The sequence below is a fragment of the Stenella coeruleoalba genome (genome assembly GCF_951394435.1).
Source record: "Stenella coeruleoalba genome assembly, chromosome: 18".
Classification (NCBI taxonomy): Eukaryota; Metazoa; Chordata; class Mammalia; order Artiodactyla; family Delphinidae; genus Stenella; species Stenella coeruleoalba.
Window position 1 is genome coordinate 4410360 of NC_137164.1, and position 14647 is coordinate 4425006.

Consider the following 14647-nt stretch of genomic DNA (forward strand, 5'->3'; position numbering starts at 1 on the left):
AATCACTTTTTAAACTGAATTTATTCCAATTTATCTGTAACCATTTCCAAATATGGTGTCCCCAAATGGGCGCATCGACTAACAGAAATGCAACCGGTGCCAAGGGGAGGGGCGAGGTCGTCCTCAGCCCTCCTTCCCCATTTGCCTGGAGTCTTACATCTCTCCTCTTTGTGCCTCTGGGTTGAGATGGAGCCCACTGTACCATTGGGGTATGACCTACCAGGCCGTCACTCACTCAGCAGAATCATCCGAATCATCCTGGCTTCGTCATGTGTGCAAACATACGTAGAATAAAATCGAAGCTACTGAGGACATCTGCACGAATTGATGGTAGGATTGTGAATTGTTACCTGGAGGGCAGTTTGGAAGTTTGATGCAGTAATTCCTCTTCTAGGATTTGTTCAATTAATTACTTTGTTTTTTTAAAGGATGCAAATAGCATCATATTATTTTTTATACAAATGAAAGACGAACAATACTAAGTTATGTAGTGTTTGTTTATATTTTTGCCACGCTCCACATCTTGTGGGATCTTAGTTCCCTGACCAGGGATTGAACCCCAGGCCACAGCAATGAAAGCACTGAATCCTAACCCCTGGACCTCCAGGGAACTCCCCCACTTCTAGGATTTTTAGAGAAAAAGCCTAGATGTGGGCAAATGTGCGTTCGGGGCTATTCCTTAAAGTGTGTTTCCAATAATAAAACTGGAAATTGGCTAGATAATCAATAAAAAGAGGACTGGTTAAATAACAACAGTATTTGCATCCGATATAATTCTATAGAGTCACTAAAAAGTATGCATGTGGTCAGAGACCAGGCCTTGCCTGTGGAAATGTGTTCACCATACATGAAGTGACAAAACAGCATGTTAACAAATTATGGTCTACAACAGAATGCAGGTGAGGCGCTCAGCACTGCGCCGGGCCCTGTACGTGTTAGCGATCATCACTTACAACAGCATGAGCTGAGGTTTTAGAGAAGCATTCATGAATAATGAAAGAAAATACACAACTACTCCAAGTCGTTATCAATGGGTAGAAGAATGATAGACGGGGCTTCCCTGGTGGCGCAGTGGTTGAGAGTCCGCCTGCCGATGCAGGGGACACGGGTTCGTGCCCCGGTCCAGGAAGATCCCACATGCTGCGGAGCGGCTGGGCCCGTGAGCCATGGCCGCTGAGCCTGCGAGTCCGGAGCCTGTGCTCCGCAACGGGAGAGGCCACAGCAGTGAGAGGCCCACGTACCAGAAAAAAAAAAAAAAAAGGAATGATAGATGTATGAGTCCTACTTTGTGCTTTTCTGAATTTTCTGAAGTGTCAGTCAATGAACCAGGACTTCCACTTCTTTAGTGTGACAAGAGTCTCACTGAAATCTGCTAAGTTTCCTCTGCTCCATCACTTTAGACCAGCCTCAGACGAAGAGCCCTGTGCTGGGAAGCGGGAGGTGGGCCAACCCACTCCGAGTCCTGTGATTGTGGATGCCGCCCTTCATCTCTCTAGGCTTGCTTCACCCGTTTGGGAAATAATATCTGACTTTTTTTAGGTTAGGGGACACTTGCTTATGCTGACACTCAGGAAGATTCTCGTTCACAGTAATAACAACAGCCCCCTTGGGAGTCCGTCAGGGATGCCACTGTATCTCCGTGATCTCAAGAGCAGCATCTCACAGAGGAGGACGTTTGTGCTTACAGAAGTGAAATGACTCACCCGAGGCGGCGCAGGCAGAAAGCGAGAGCCCAGGACTCGGACAGGCGTCCCCAACGGCAGGCACAAACCAACCACCTTAGCACAGGACACCTGGCCCGAGACGGTGCGGCAGCCAGTAAACCTGGGGGCTCGGATCTGACCCAGACCTCAGCGTCCACACTCAGGAAGTTGTGAGGCGGGAGATGGACCCACAGGGAGGGGTCTGAACTGACGCCACGCACAGCAAACAGATCCTGTGGGTGGGAAGCCGGGGGGCTGGCTTGGGTGTCTGGGGCTGGCTTGGGGGGTATGTGTGCATCCTTCACGGCCCCATGAGTTGCTATCAACCCCAAAGGACTGACCCATGGAGAACTGTTCTCGGTAAATCCGACTCCACGCCCCCGAGACCCATCGCTCTAGGAAGCTCTCTGGGTGACCCTTCTCTACATCCATCCCGGGATCCTGGGCATTCCCTGCCTCGGCTGAATCCTAAATCCAACAAACCCAAAGGAACTCGTCTTTCTTGTGGTTGTCTCCGTGAGAGAAGTAGTGCATCTCTAGATATGTGCTGTGCAGTACAGTAGCTAAGAGTCACAAGGCTTGTTAAATTTCATTTAAATCGATTGAAATGAAACAAAATAAAAAATTCAGCTCCTCAGTCTCACTAGCCACATTTCAAATGCTCAGTAGTCACACAAGCCTGGCAGTTACCGTACTGAATAGCACACACGGAACTTCCCCATTGCCACAGAAAGTTCCGTCAGACAGCCCCGCTCCAGAGTTTCTCTAGGTGATCAAAATAGACACACATAGGAATAAACAGAAATAGGGCTGATGGTTATTTTACTTTACTTCTCTTAAGTAACCAGTGATACAACTTTTTTTTTTTTTTTTTTTTTTTTTTTTTGCGGTACGCAGGCCTCTCACTGTTGTGGCCTCTCCCGTTGCGGAGCACAGGCTCCGGACGCGCAGGCTCAGCGGCCACGGCTCACGGGCCCAGCCGCCCCGCGGCATGTGGGATCTTCCCGGACCGGGGCACGAACCCGTGTCCCCTGCATCGGCAGGCGGACTCTCAACCACTGTGCCACCAGGGAAGCCCGATACAGCTTTTAATAGTAACTGTTTAGATTTGATAGTTCTAAATATTTACCAAACAAAATTATACAATCCAAAATATGTAACACTGACATTAAGAATAACTCACTAATTATGGAATTGTATGCTTTTAAAAGTATATAAAAACACGTTTGGAAAAACTGAGTATGTGTTCTTGAATGCTTCAGTTTTGTCCTATTCCCATTTTATTTCATACCTTTTGCAGAAAAATCAAGCTTGATTTTATATATCCTCAACAGTTTCTCAAACTGTTTCAAAACCTAAAATGAGACTACATAGGTTACACACACACACACACACGCACACACACACACACTCCACTGAATATCCTCTTACTAGATGTTGCTTGACGTAAGGATTATTATTCTTGGGTCTCAAGTTCTATGAGTCAGTTGACTGCTATACTGAAATGAACTGCCAAATCCATCGTTTTCAGTGAAATCTTTTATCAAATATATAGACCATCTTCTTAGAAAGCCTGTAAACTTGGCTGACTGGAAAATAGACAATCTGTGCTTTTCTCCCTCAGGAGAACTAAGAAAGCAGCTGTCCTGCTTTTTAAAAAAATTCTGTTTTTGTTGGTTAGCATATTTTGAGAGTTTCTTCAATTTACCTATATTCCTGTAATTGCAAATTTGCAAATCCCTCTTCCGAGCTTGCCAGCCCTGCTGTGACAAAGAACGGCATTGACTAGTGCATCTGTTAAGTTTTGTACTGATGTTTTGGGCATGCAAACATCATAGCGCCTGTGTTGAAAATGCAATGACTTCTGAAATGCAGCGTCACTTATTAAGCGAATAAATTGTTGGACGATTTGGGCCCAGAAGTGTGTTGAGCTCCAGGACATGCAGAGCAGAGCACCAGGGTCCACAGAAGGAGGAGCCTTGTAGGACTGGCTCTCAACCTGCGATGTGTAAGCATCCCCCCTTTGAAGGCTAGTTTTCAAATACCACCTTCAAGGGTATGAAGAATGAGTAAGTCGGGGCTTCCCTGGTGACACAGTGGTTAAGAATCCGCCTGCCAACTGCAGGGGACACGGGTTCGAGCCCTGGTCCAGGAAGATCCCACATGCTGCAGAGCAACTAAGCCTGTGAGCCACAACTACTGAGCCCGCACAACACAACTACTGAGCTCGCACACCTAGAGCCTGTGCTCCACAACAAGAGAAGCCACCGCAATGAGAAGCCTGTGCACCACAACGAAGAGTAGCCCCCGCTCGCCGCAACTAGAGAAAGCCCGCACGCAGCAACGAAGACCCAACGCAGCCAAAAAAAAAAAAAGAATGAGTAAGTCAATACACCCATTAGCAGCAGCACTAATAATAATACTAATGCAAAATAACATCCAAGTAGGTCTGTGCAAAGCGCTACATGCTAAACGCTTCCTGTGTCCCATATCACCAGGCCGTGTGGTGGGTTTCTAGGTCATGCTCATTTCATAAAACCAGGACACAGCGGTTCAGAGAGGTTGTGTAATGCACCCCAAAGCCGGCAATCGGAAATGATGTGAACCCAGGTGGTCTGTGTCCAGAGCCCGTGTTCCCAATCATTGTATTCATGAAGACTACGTAGCCATTGATTGACATCTTCCCTCTTACAATCATAAACCTATTTTTACTCCAATAGAAATGGTAGCTACGGTCAACACTGCTGACTCAAGCCCTGTCACTCTGGTAGGTCTGCAGGTAGAGGCAGGCACACGGAGGCCGATAGGTTTTCTTTCCCAAACCTCTTCAACCCAGGGGGGCTTCCTGGAGGAAGTCAGTAAGAGCTGGCCAGTAACTAGAGGGGAAACCAAGCCTGAGAGATGGAAGAAACCATCTTCACACCAACAGCAGGGTGGGATAGAGTGAAATAAGCTTCACTTTTCAAAAATGAAAAGACCTCTCAGGATTTGTCACCTGTCCCAGAACTAAAGCAATGACCTAAACGCAGAGCGATGGCTTTTGAATGAGAACAGCCTGAACCAGGGCCGGCTCTGCTTCTCACCCCGGGTGGAGCCTGTTTACAAGGTTAAGTTTGTTGAGGGTGGGAGGGCTGAGAGGAAGCCCCTGTCCCAGGACAACCTTCCCACGGGGTGGAAACATTCAGAGGGAGCGAGGTCCCTGGGGTAGCACTGGGGGCTGCGAGACCAGTGTTTTCACTTAACTTCAGTCATAAACTCTGGATTCAGATGTTTCAAAAATACCTAGATTTTCACTTGAAAACAAGCCAGATTCTCCTGTGCATCCACATCTGTGAAGTGTTTGGTCACTGGGCTGGGAGAGCAGCCGCCTTTGTCCCAAAGCCTCCTCGGGGGGCAAAGCGCCTCTGTGTCCTTTATTGCAGGATGTGCTGCTTCTTACACTGGATCTTGAACTGACAAAGGCAGAGTGTCTTTAATAATCATTTTTTGATCTTTAAAATAGATTATGTTCTCATAGCTTCAAACGTTCCTAAAGAAAAGTGACCAAATCAATGCAGTGATTTGGAAGGGTACACACCCGTGGAAATGACATCCTACTCTGCTGAGTCACCAGATGCAGCTTGGCTCCAGCCTCCAGGCAGTCCCTAGAACCCACAGGAGTCCTGCTCAATACCTGACTATTGCTCTTCTTTCCTGACCTTTCTGGACTGTAAGCAACAGGATGAGGAGGTTGGTGTGTGTACTGGGGGCGGGGGGTGAGGTGACCGCCAGCCTATATCGTAGGAACCGCGCTCCCTGTGTAATCACGTCCGTGTTCTTGTCCTGGCACCACTGAACCAGCCTGAGGGTCAGACACACAGTCAACCACCTTCGAAGCCCTCACCCTCTGGGCGTCCCCACCGACGACTTCAGACCTGGGCAACGGAGAAGGAAGGTGGAGGTACGTACAGTGAGAGAGGAGGGGCGAGGGTGTGCTGTGTACATGCACGTGTGGGTGTGAGTAGCAAGTCCCACGGCCGGAGATGGTGGGTGCGGATAGACAGATGATGCGTGGCCGGACCACCGCCTTGCCTGTGGAATATTCTGGAAGGTTCACAGATAGGTCACGTACAGGAAAAGCACCAGACTAGTCTCTACGATGCCAAGCAGGAGGTCTGGCTGGACTTTTCCCCTCTCACTGAATTGTCTCTACATCCATTAGACTGCCATCCAGCACGACACACGTGGTGCACGACAGTGGAACGGCCCTGCTGGAAGGGGCAGAAGTTCAACTGACCTTGACGAATTAGAAAATAACCCCCCAAAGAAGCGACAAGTGCCACAGTAATTAGTGCAAGGCAGCACACCACAAACCAGAATCATCCAACAGGGCACAGGCAGCAGGAAAGCCAGTGGGGTCCTAGGCCTGATGAGATCTTAACGCCCTTAGTTATGTCGGAACGAGGTCGGGATTTGGTCAGAGCTGAATGGCATGGTTCTCAAACTCAAGTGTGCATCAGAACCCTCTGGGGGGCCTGTTAAAAGTCAGACTGCAGGGCCTCACGTCCCAAGTTTCTGAGTCAGTAGGTCTGGGCTGAGGCCTGAGATGCTGCATTTTAACATGTTCCCAGGAGATGCTGATGCTTCTGGTTGGGCCCCGTGCTTGAAGGCCCATGGCCACTCGGCCAGCAGATGCAGAGGGTAATCAGTCGTTCTGCCTCAAGAAGTTCCACATTTAGTGGGCCACTGGAGCCCAGTTTTGATTACTAGAGTTGAAGAGGCTGCAGAGAAATGGTAGATGACATGGAAAAAAGGCTCAAAAGGAAAAGGATCAAAAGGATATAAAATGAAATCAATCCGGAAAAATGATTTAAGTCACTGGGATAACACTGTTTGAAGAAGAAGAGAATGCCGTTTAATGGATATTTGCAATGTATAAATGTTGACTGTGACTAGGGCCTTCTCTGCATCTCCAGGGCTGGGCCAAGGTAAGCAGAATTAGAGTGTCATAAGGAAGACTGTGATTAGGGATATTAAAATGCTACTAAGCTTTGAGGGTAAGTGCGGGACTCTAGTTTCCAAAGACACCCTGACTTGGAAGATTTAGATTCGACATAGAAGATTCCACTCTGTAAATTTCCTTCCGATTGTCAGATTCTATAGCATCCAAGAATAAATCTGCTCCTATTTCAAAAGGATCCTGGAAGGAGTAAGGATAGAGTTGGATCAAACCAATTTTCCCTTAGGTTTCAGCTCAGTAACCTAGACTTCTGTTACCTTTCAGAGAATGCCATTAAGATGTTCTTTTTTCCTTTTAAAATACACTACTTGTAATTGTAGTCAATTACTAGGGAAATCTGTGCCCTAGGAAGTGCTTTCATTTCTGCTCCAAACTTATTTTCAATTGAAAATTTGTTCCCTGGTGCTTTGATGCTATTATTTGAATTTTTATGATTAAAAAATTCTTAGATTTCTTCTGTAAATATTTTATACTGTGGAGATATTTAAGTTATCTATCAAAATCCACTTTAACTATGTACTTTAACATACTTCTATCGGAAAAAAAAATACTCTTACGTCCTTGGGCCGAAAAGAAGTACAGTGGATGTAATGACCATCATAACTGTTAACATTAATAGCGTTTTTAATGCTGAAAATAACAGAAGATTACAGATAAATGTCAAAAATCAAGGTGAGATATTTAAAATTTCTCTGATTTGCCTGGCTAGAAAAGGGTTGCTCTAGGATCAGTTCAGTTGAATTGTAGGACACAGAGAACAAAAGTTTTCATCTCAGTTATTTCAAGATGAAATCATGCAGGCACACACAGCCCCCCAAATACAAACCCCATGTGTCATAGGGAAAACTATCCTTCTTGAAAATATGGAGACGAAAACCTTTGTTGCCATGTATACTCATGTATATATTGCATTGTTATATTAAGTTCTGAAAGAATTACCCTAAGGTAACGGTAATCCGAATTTCAAAAAGTGAGAACACTAACAAGGAAAAAGTCTTTACTAGATCCTGAGAAATTCTAGGAAAAGTTCAAAGTTCATATCCATTAAACACAGACTAGTTACCTTTTAACTTCTGACAAGAATAAACACTTTAAATATATATATATAATATATATTTAATATATTATAATTTAAATGTGTATTGTATTTTATTTGTATTATATATTATATAATTATATTTATATAACTTAAGTGTGTATTTATAATTATTATTTAAAAAATTATTTATCCTTATCAGAGGTTTATATATATATACTTTTTTTAAAGAACGCTAAAGGCGTGACAATTAGCCTTGTGACTCAAAGTATTGGCTACACACTGTCAGCATCACCATCAGCGTCACCTGGAAACTTGCTAGAACTTTAGCAACGCCCCAGACCTCCTGAAGCAGAATCTGCTTTTTTTTTTTTTTTTTTTTGCGGTACGCGGGCCTCTCACTGTTGTGGCCTCTCCCGTTGCGGAGCACAGGCCCCGGACGCGCAGGCTCAGCGGCCATGGCTCACGGGCCCAGCCGCTCCACGGCATGTGGGATCCTCCCGGACCGGGGCACGAACCCGCGTCCCCTGCATCGGCAGGCGGACTCTCAACCACTGCGCCGCCAGGGAAGCCCAGAATCTGCATTTTAATAAGAATCTCAGATGATCTGTATGCCTTTTAAATATTTCAATTTTGAGGATCCCTAGTCGAAATTACCAGTAATTTTTTCTGCATTGTTTGCCAGAGGCCAGTAGATCTGTTTGCTAATTCCAACCGTGTTTTTACTTCCTTGATGTATATAAACTATGTCTGATGATTCTAAAAGTTCCAACCAGATTTTAAGATTCCAACCAGATATCAAAACCATCCAACAGGGGCTTCCCTGGTGGCGCAGTGGTTGAGAGTCCGCCTGCCGATGCAGGGGACGCGGGTTCGTGCCCTGGTCCGGGAAGATCCCACATGCCGCGGAGCGGCTGGGCCCGTGAGCCATGGCCGCTGAGCCTGTGCGTCCGGAGCCTGTGCTCCGCAACGGGAGAGGCCACAACAGTGAGAGGCCCGCCTACCGCAAAAAAAAAAAAAAAAAAAAACCATCCAATAATTATTCCATTTTTTAAAGGGGACAAGAAAGCAGTCTGTTCCTTCATTACACCAGGCATATAATCAAAGTGGAAACATAAACGTTGTTTAATAAAACACCATCGCAGTCACTTACTTAGTATGTATTTTAAATTTGAAATGGTAAGTTGTCCTAATTTCATATGATGTATATACTATCATGAAATAAAGTTAATCATTATTTTAATAATGGAGTAAGTAGTTCTCTAAAAACAAAATGTTTACGACGTCTCCAAAATACTTTTATTTATTTCTCATTTTCTCTTTTACACGTGTTTAAATCCTGCTTTAAATTCTGGAGGACTCCAAGACTGTTCCTGCCTGCCAAGTCAGTGGAGGAATTTTTCCCTACTGAACATGACTGTTCCCTTTAGGCCTCTGGGAAAGGAGGTGCTCTTCCCATCACCCCCTCTGCCTCCAGGTACCAAGAGGGAAGACAGCCCCCTTTACCGCCAAGAAACAAACGTGACTGACACAAAGAAACAGAGTTACAGGGATAAAAGGAAACAAAACCCAGGATAGCCCCTACCTGGATAATTAGCCTTGACTAAGGATTCTGGTAAAGTAACTGAACTGTCATTGTTACAGGATAACTCTTTCTACTGGAAACAATACAAATATCTTGGTAGCTGAAAGTTTTAATCAAATGGAGTAAAAGATTACCTGCTAACCTTAGGACTGTTGGAAACATGATGGTTTTCTATGATGTTTTTAGTCCTGTTGCGAAGTTCACGTTCTTGAACGTATATATGCATATATAGATGTATACACGCACACCTACACGAACGTACACACATATATCAAGACGTGCACATTTCTTAATCATTAACCCCACAGAAACAGAGAAGCTTTGAGGAAATCACATGAACATCCAGAAATCTTCACAACTGAAAGTGAACAGTAAGAACATGTTACAGTTGAATGAAAAAATCTCAGCTGAAATCAGATGTTTTAAAAACAGGAGGCAAAAGCGGCCATTTAGCTAATATTTATGAGACCATTATATACTGATGTAAGTATATAACAGGAAGTTTATACCGATGTAAGTATATAACAGGAAGTTTAAAATAGTAAAGGAAGGGAAAATCTCTGCACAATAAGGGTGCCCTCACCTCTTTGCATTCAAATATTGCCATGTGCCTCTGGGGGATGGCCTTGGCGCCAAACGGGGGAAATGCTTAGGGAAGAAGAGAACTGAATAGAATAAAAGCAGGCCTCGTTCCTGTAGGTAGGACCACGTTGATAGTCACAAACCATGTAATCTTATTTTATTTTTTTAAAACACTTACTGTTGTCTAATAGAATGTCCTTTTATTTTATTTTACTTTATTTTATTTTATTTTTTTACTTTCTGTCTGCACCACGTGGCATGTTGGTTCTTAGTTCCCCGATCAGGGATCGAACCTGCGCCCCTGCCTTGGAAGCATGTAGTCTTAACCACTGGACCGCCAGGGAAGTCCCCCACGTAATTTTAAACAGGAAGCTTTATGTCTTAATTGTAGGACTAAAACCTTAGTGACATTAACATATTACATACCATTTCCCTCATATCCAGGTAGGCATCAAAGTTAGTCCCGTGCAGGGAAGGAGACAGGCATAGACTCCGGAAACCCTGGATTCATATCCTTCCTTTACCCTTGAAGCTCTGTGGCCTCGGACAAATTTCTTAGCCTCTCTGAGCCTCAGTTTTCTTAACTATAAATGTGCGTTTTTGTGAATACAGCAACAGAGCAGGTAAGGCGCCCAGCATGGGGCCCGGCACACAACACGTGGTGAAAAACCGTCCTTATTATGATCATTATAATTACTATTAGCGATATGCAAATGGCAACCACCCTTTCTACAAAAACACATTTATTGCTTTCAAACCCCATTATGCATATTTCCCAGCTCTCGTCAAAGCCAACTGACCTTAGTCATTTCTCCCGTGGACATGCTATTAACTTTCAAGTGATTAAAAACAAACAAGACTCGTCACATTCAACCTACCAACTCCATCACATGTTGAAGAATTTGGGGGTTTTTTGTGTTTTTTTTTTTGCAGTACGCGGGCCTCTCACCGCTGTGGTCCCTCCCGCCGTGGAGCACAGGCTCCGGACGCGCAGGCTCAGCGGCCATGGACCACGGGCCCAGCCGCTCCGCGGCATGTGGGATCCTCCCGCACCGGAGCACGAACCCGTGTCCCCTGCATCGGCAGGCGGACTCTAAACCACTGCGCCACCAGGGAAGCCCTGAAGAATTTTTTAAAGGTTGAGATGGGTCATCCAGTTCTGTGGACTGAAAATCCTTTCCCACTTCTGAAATGTTTCAACCCTTCTCTACCGTAAGTGACATAAGAGAGGAGGCACGGATTCAAGTGTAGGATCGATTCACACTCGTGCTGCACTGGGAGGTGCTCTGGAGAGAGGGCTTCAGCACGCAGGCTGCCAGAACGGACCTCAGACCACCGTGGGCACAACGTTTGGGAGGGACCAATGAGGTTAACTGATTACAGATGATTCCCCAAGGACCCTGAAATACTGGTCTTCCAACATCTGAATGGGTTAAGTTGATGGGCTGCCCAGAAATTCTCCCACTGGTTGTATAGACACAGCTATAAGTACACTGCAAGTGGAGGGAAGGTATCTGTGTCCAAAACATCTGTCTGTGCTAACAGAAACGACGAACAAACACAATCATTATACGGTATGTTTAAAATTAATTCTTCTGTATCATTTCCTTGCTCTCTGAAAACAGGCAATAGAGTTTTTATTGAATTTAAGTTGCTTTCTGGTGAAAAGAAAGAAAAGGGGCTCAAATTTAACTTTTCATGAACAGCCATGTGGTCATTCTGCTTGTAAACTTACATAATGTAGCCGATATACATCACAATCAGATATGTTTATTATTTACTCACAACTGAATCAGTAAAGCAGGAGACCACTTGTTTCAAATGCATTGACACCACAGACAGTATGAACCAGAAATACTTGGTCTACAGTACGTAATACTATTTATCTCAACCAAGAATAACTATTAATACATTCTTAGGTATAGAGAAATGGGAAAAGTGATGCTTTTCATATTTTGTGATATAGCTTTACATTAATTATTTTTTGGAATATACTAAAATCAATTTAATCCACTTTGAATACTGTTATTAATTTTTTTCTTTTGTTTCCTGAACACAGACTGTAGCTGAAAAAACTACTGTGGTGTACCTAATCAATCCTACTTCATATGTAAATCGCAACATATTTCATTTTAGAAGGACACATGGAAAAACCATATTGAACAGTGACTCACTTGATTCTGGATTTACATGGCAACATTTGAAACTAGTGGTCTCGCTGACACAGGCAGCCATGCAGAAAGAATTACAACCATCCTAGGAGTACCAAAATAATTTTTGTGAACAGTAATTGCTGAAAGTAAAGAAAGAATGAAAAAGAATGGGTTCGTGGTTTCAGCGTTGGTAACTTATTACTGAGTTCATGTTAATAAAATCATGTCCCTTCCAAACGTAAATCATGCAGCACTGAAAATCTACCTTGATGTTAAAAGAAAAAAAAAAAAGGTCTGGAAAAAGTAATGTCTCCATTCTCCTCAATAACTCAGTTTTATTTTAAAGTCCAGGTAGAAACTCTGGGACCAATTTACTTTTTATAATTTCATGGCCATGTCATACCCCTTCCTTTCCCCCCCGCACTACCAATCTTCCAAACAATATGAAACAAAAACCCTACCTCCAGATAAAATACTTAAAAAAAAAAAAACCACCCCAAACAAAACGAAATTGTATTGAGCAAAGAACTCAATTGTTTTCAAAGGGTGAAAACACTGGTAACATGATTTTCACTTCAATCACTTAACTTATCTAAATAAATGCTTCAAAGTGCTCCTGTGGCTTCAGAGAGAATCCAACAGAAAGAACTTAAGGAGAGCATCTCAACCGCTTGGCCAGGCAGTGGGAGAGCTTGGTAATGCAGGCTCCTAAGCGGAGGGCCGCTACACGTCGCTGGGTGACGGCGCTCTCTGCGAGAGGCTGGACGGGATGCAGCCGCAGCAGATGAGGCAGAGCGCTTTCTGGATCTCTTGGTTTCTGAAAGCATATATGACAGGATTGATGATGGAGTTGTAGGTGGCGGGCAGGAGGGTGGCATAGGTGTAGATGGAGGGGTAGGTGTAATCAGCTATCAAGGAATAGAGGGTGAAAGGCATCCAGCAAGCAGCAAAGGTCCCCAGGATGATGGCCAGGGTCGAGACCCCCTTCCGGGTGGTCACGTAGTGCGAGGTGGCCAGGAAGTGGTGCTGCAGGGCTATCTGGTGGGCGTGCCTCATCACGATCTTACAGATCTGGATGTAGAGCTGAAGCATGAGCGCAAACATAAAGAGGAAGGAGATGGAGAGGATGGCGGCGTTGTTCTTGGTGAGGGGTCTGACCACACTGCAGGTGGACTCGTCTTGAAGGCAGTTCCAGCCCAGGACGGGCAGCAGTCCCAGGCAGATAGACGTCCCCCAGAGCATGACAAGCATGACATAGGTAAACGTGACTGTCCTCTCCGAGTGGTAGGTCAGAGCGTAATACAGGGAGAGGTAGCGGTCAACAGTGATAGCCAGCAAGCTGCAGACAGAAGCTGAGAAAGAGGCGACAATCAGTCCAATGGTGACCAGCTTGGTGGCTTCTGACTGCAGCAGGTAGGCGAAAACGAAATTGACGATGAGTCCAATGCCGGCCAGCAGGTCTGCAAGCGCCAGGCTGCCTATGAGCAGGAACATGGGCGCCCGCAGGCTGGGGTTATGGAAGATGATAAGGACCACGATGGCATTTTCACAGGAGATGAGGGTTCCCGAGGTACACAAGACAATGTCCCACGGGTTGACAACCAGCTCTGGCTCTGGCTCCACGCCAGGAACCTGGGAAGAGACAGCAGCCGAGACGTTCCCCGCAGCTCCGGCATCTAAATAATCCCGAGGCAGCCCGCTTACATTGACCTTCAGGTCTTCATTCATTTTAACCCCCGTCCTCTTCAACGAAAAGACAGGCTGTTTAATGTTGAGATACAGCAGGGTGACAATCTAACATCACGCAAAACCCACACGAACAGAAAGCCAGCCCCTACTCAGATACTGCCCCCAAATGCCACAGCTTCCTGAATTACAGACTGAGAGGGAATAAAACAAAAGCCAAAGTCTCCGTGGCTTAAAACCCACCACAACCAAAAAAATGCCCTTTGGCGCTGGGGGGAACACAGGATGGGATTTGCACACACGAGCGTGAGCGGGGCGGGCACACGCGGGACCGCGGCGGCCGGTTTGCTAAAGTGCTGGGGACACACGTGAAAATCCGTCTCGCGTGCTGCAAAAGGAGCCCGGCACCGGGGCTGCCGCTGGGGGACCGCGCCACGGCGACAGGTCGCGAGCCGGGGCCGCCCTCCTCGGTGGAATGTTCAAAACTACCCCCCCCCAACAGCCGCCCGGCGCGCGTGCACACACTCACACCCCGGCCAGAACAAAGAGGGGTCCGGCCTCCCCCGTGCGCACGGGGCAGTCGCGGCAGGGCCACGAAAGGCGGGCGCGCGCGATGGAGGTGTGGACAGACACAGAGACAGACAGACGCCCATGCACCACGGCCGCTGCCCTGGCGGCGGGGGCGCGGCGGACGCGAGGGGACTCACGGGGCGCCGCGACAGGCTGCCCGCGGGGACGGAGGCATCGCGGGGGTCACCTTGGCGCGCCCAGGCCGGGGGGCTCCTCCGCTGCTCCCGAGGCGCGCGGGCGACCCGTGTGGCCTGTCGGCGCAGGGCCTGCGGGGCGAGGGGCGGCTGCCGCGCTCGGTGCTCGGCCGGGAGGGCGGGGGCGCGCTCCGCGCCA

The 14647-nt window shown here is 46.4% G+C and overlaps 1 protein-coding gene and 1 long non-coding RNA gene across 4 annotated transcripts in view; both read right to left on the bottom strand.

Moving 5' to 3' along the window:
- The window catches only part of LOC307176558, a 215624-nt gene that overhangs the window by 18820 nt on the left and 182157 nt on the right, over positions 1-14647 (bottom strand). The window lies entirely within an intron of this gene.
- On the bottom strand, positions 12782-13795 carry GPR12 (G protein-coupled receptor 12; the record flags this gene model as incomplete). Its single annotated transcript, XM_079903053.1, has 1 exon — positions 12782-13795. Exon 1 carries the CDS (start codon positions 13784-13786, stop codon positions 12782-12784), a length of 1005 nt encoding a protein of 334 aa, XP_079759179.1. The 5' UTR covers positions 13787-13795.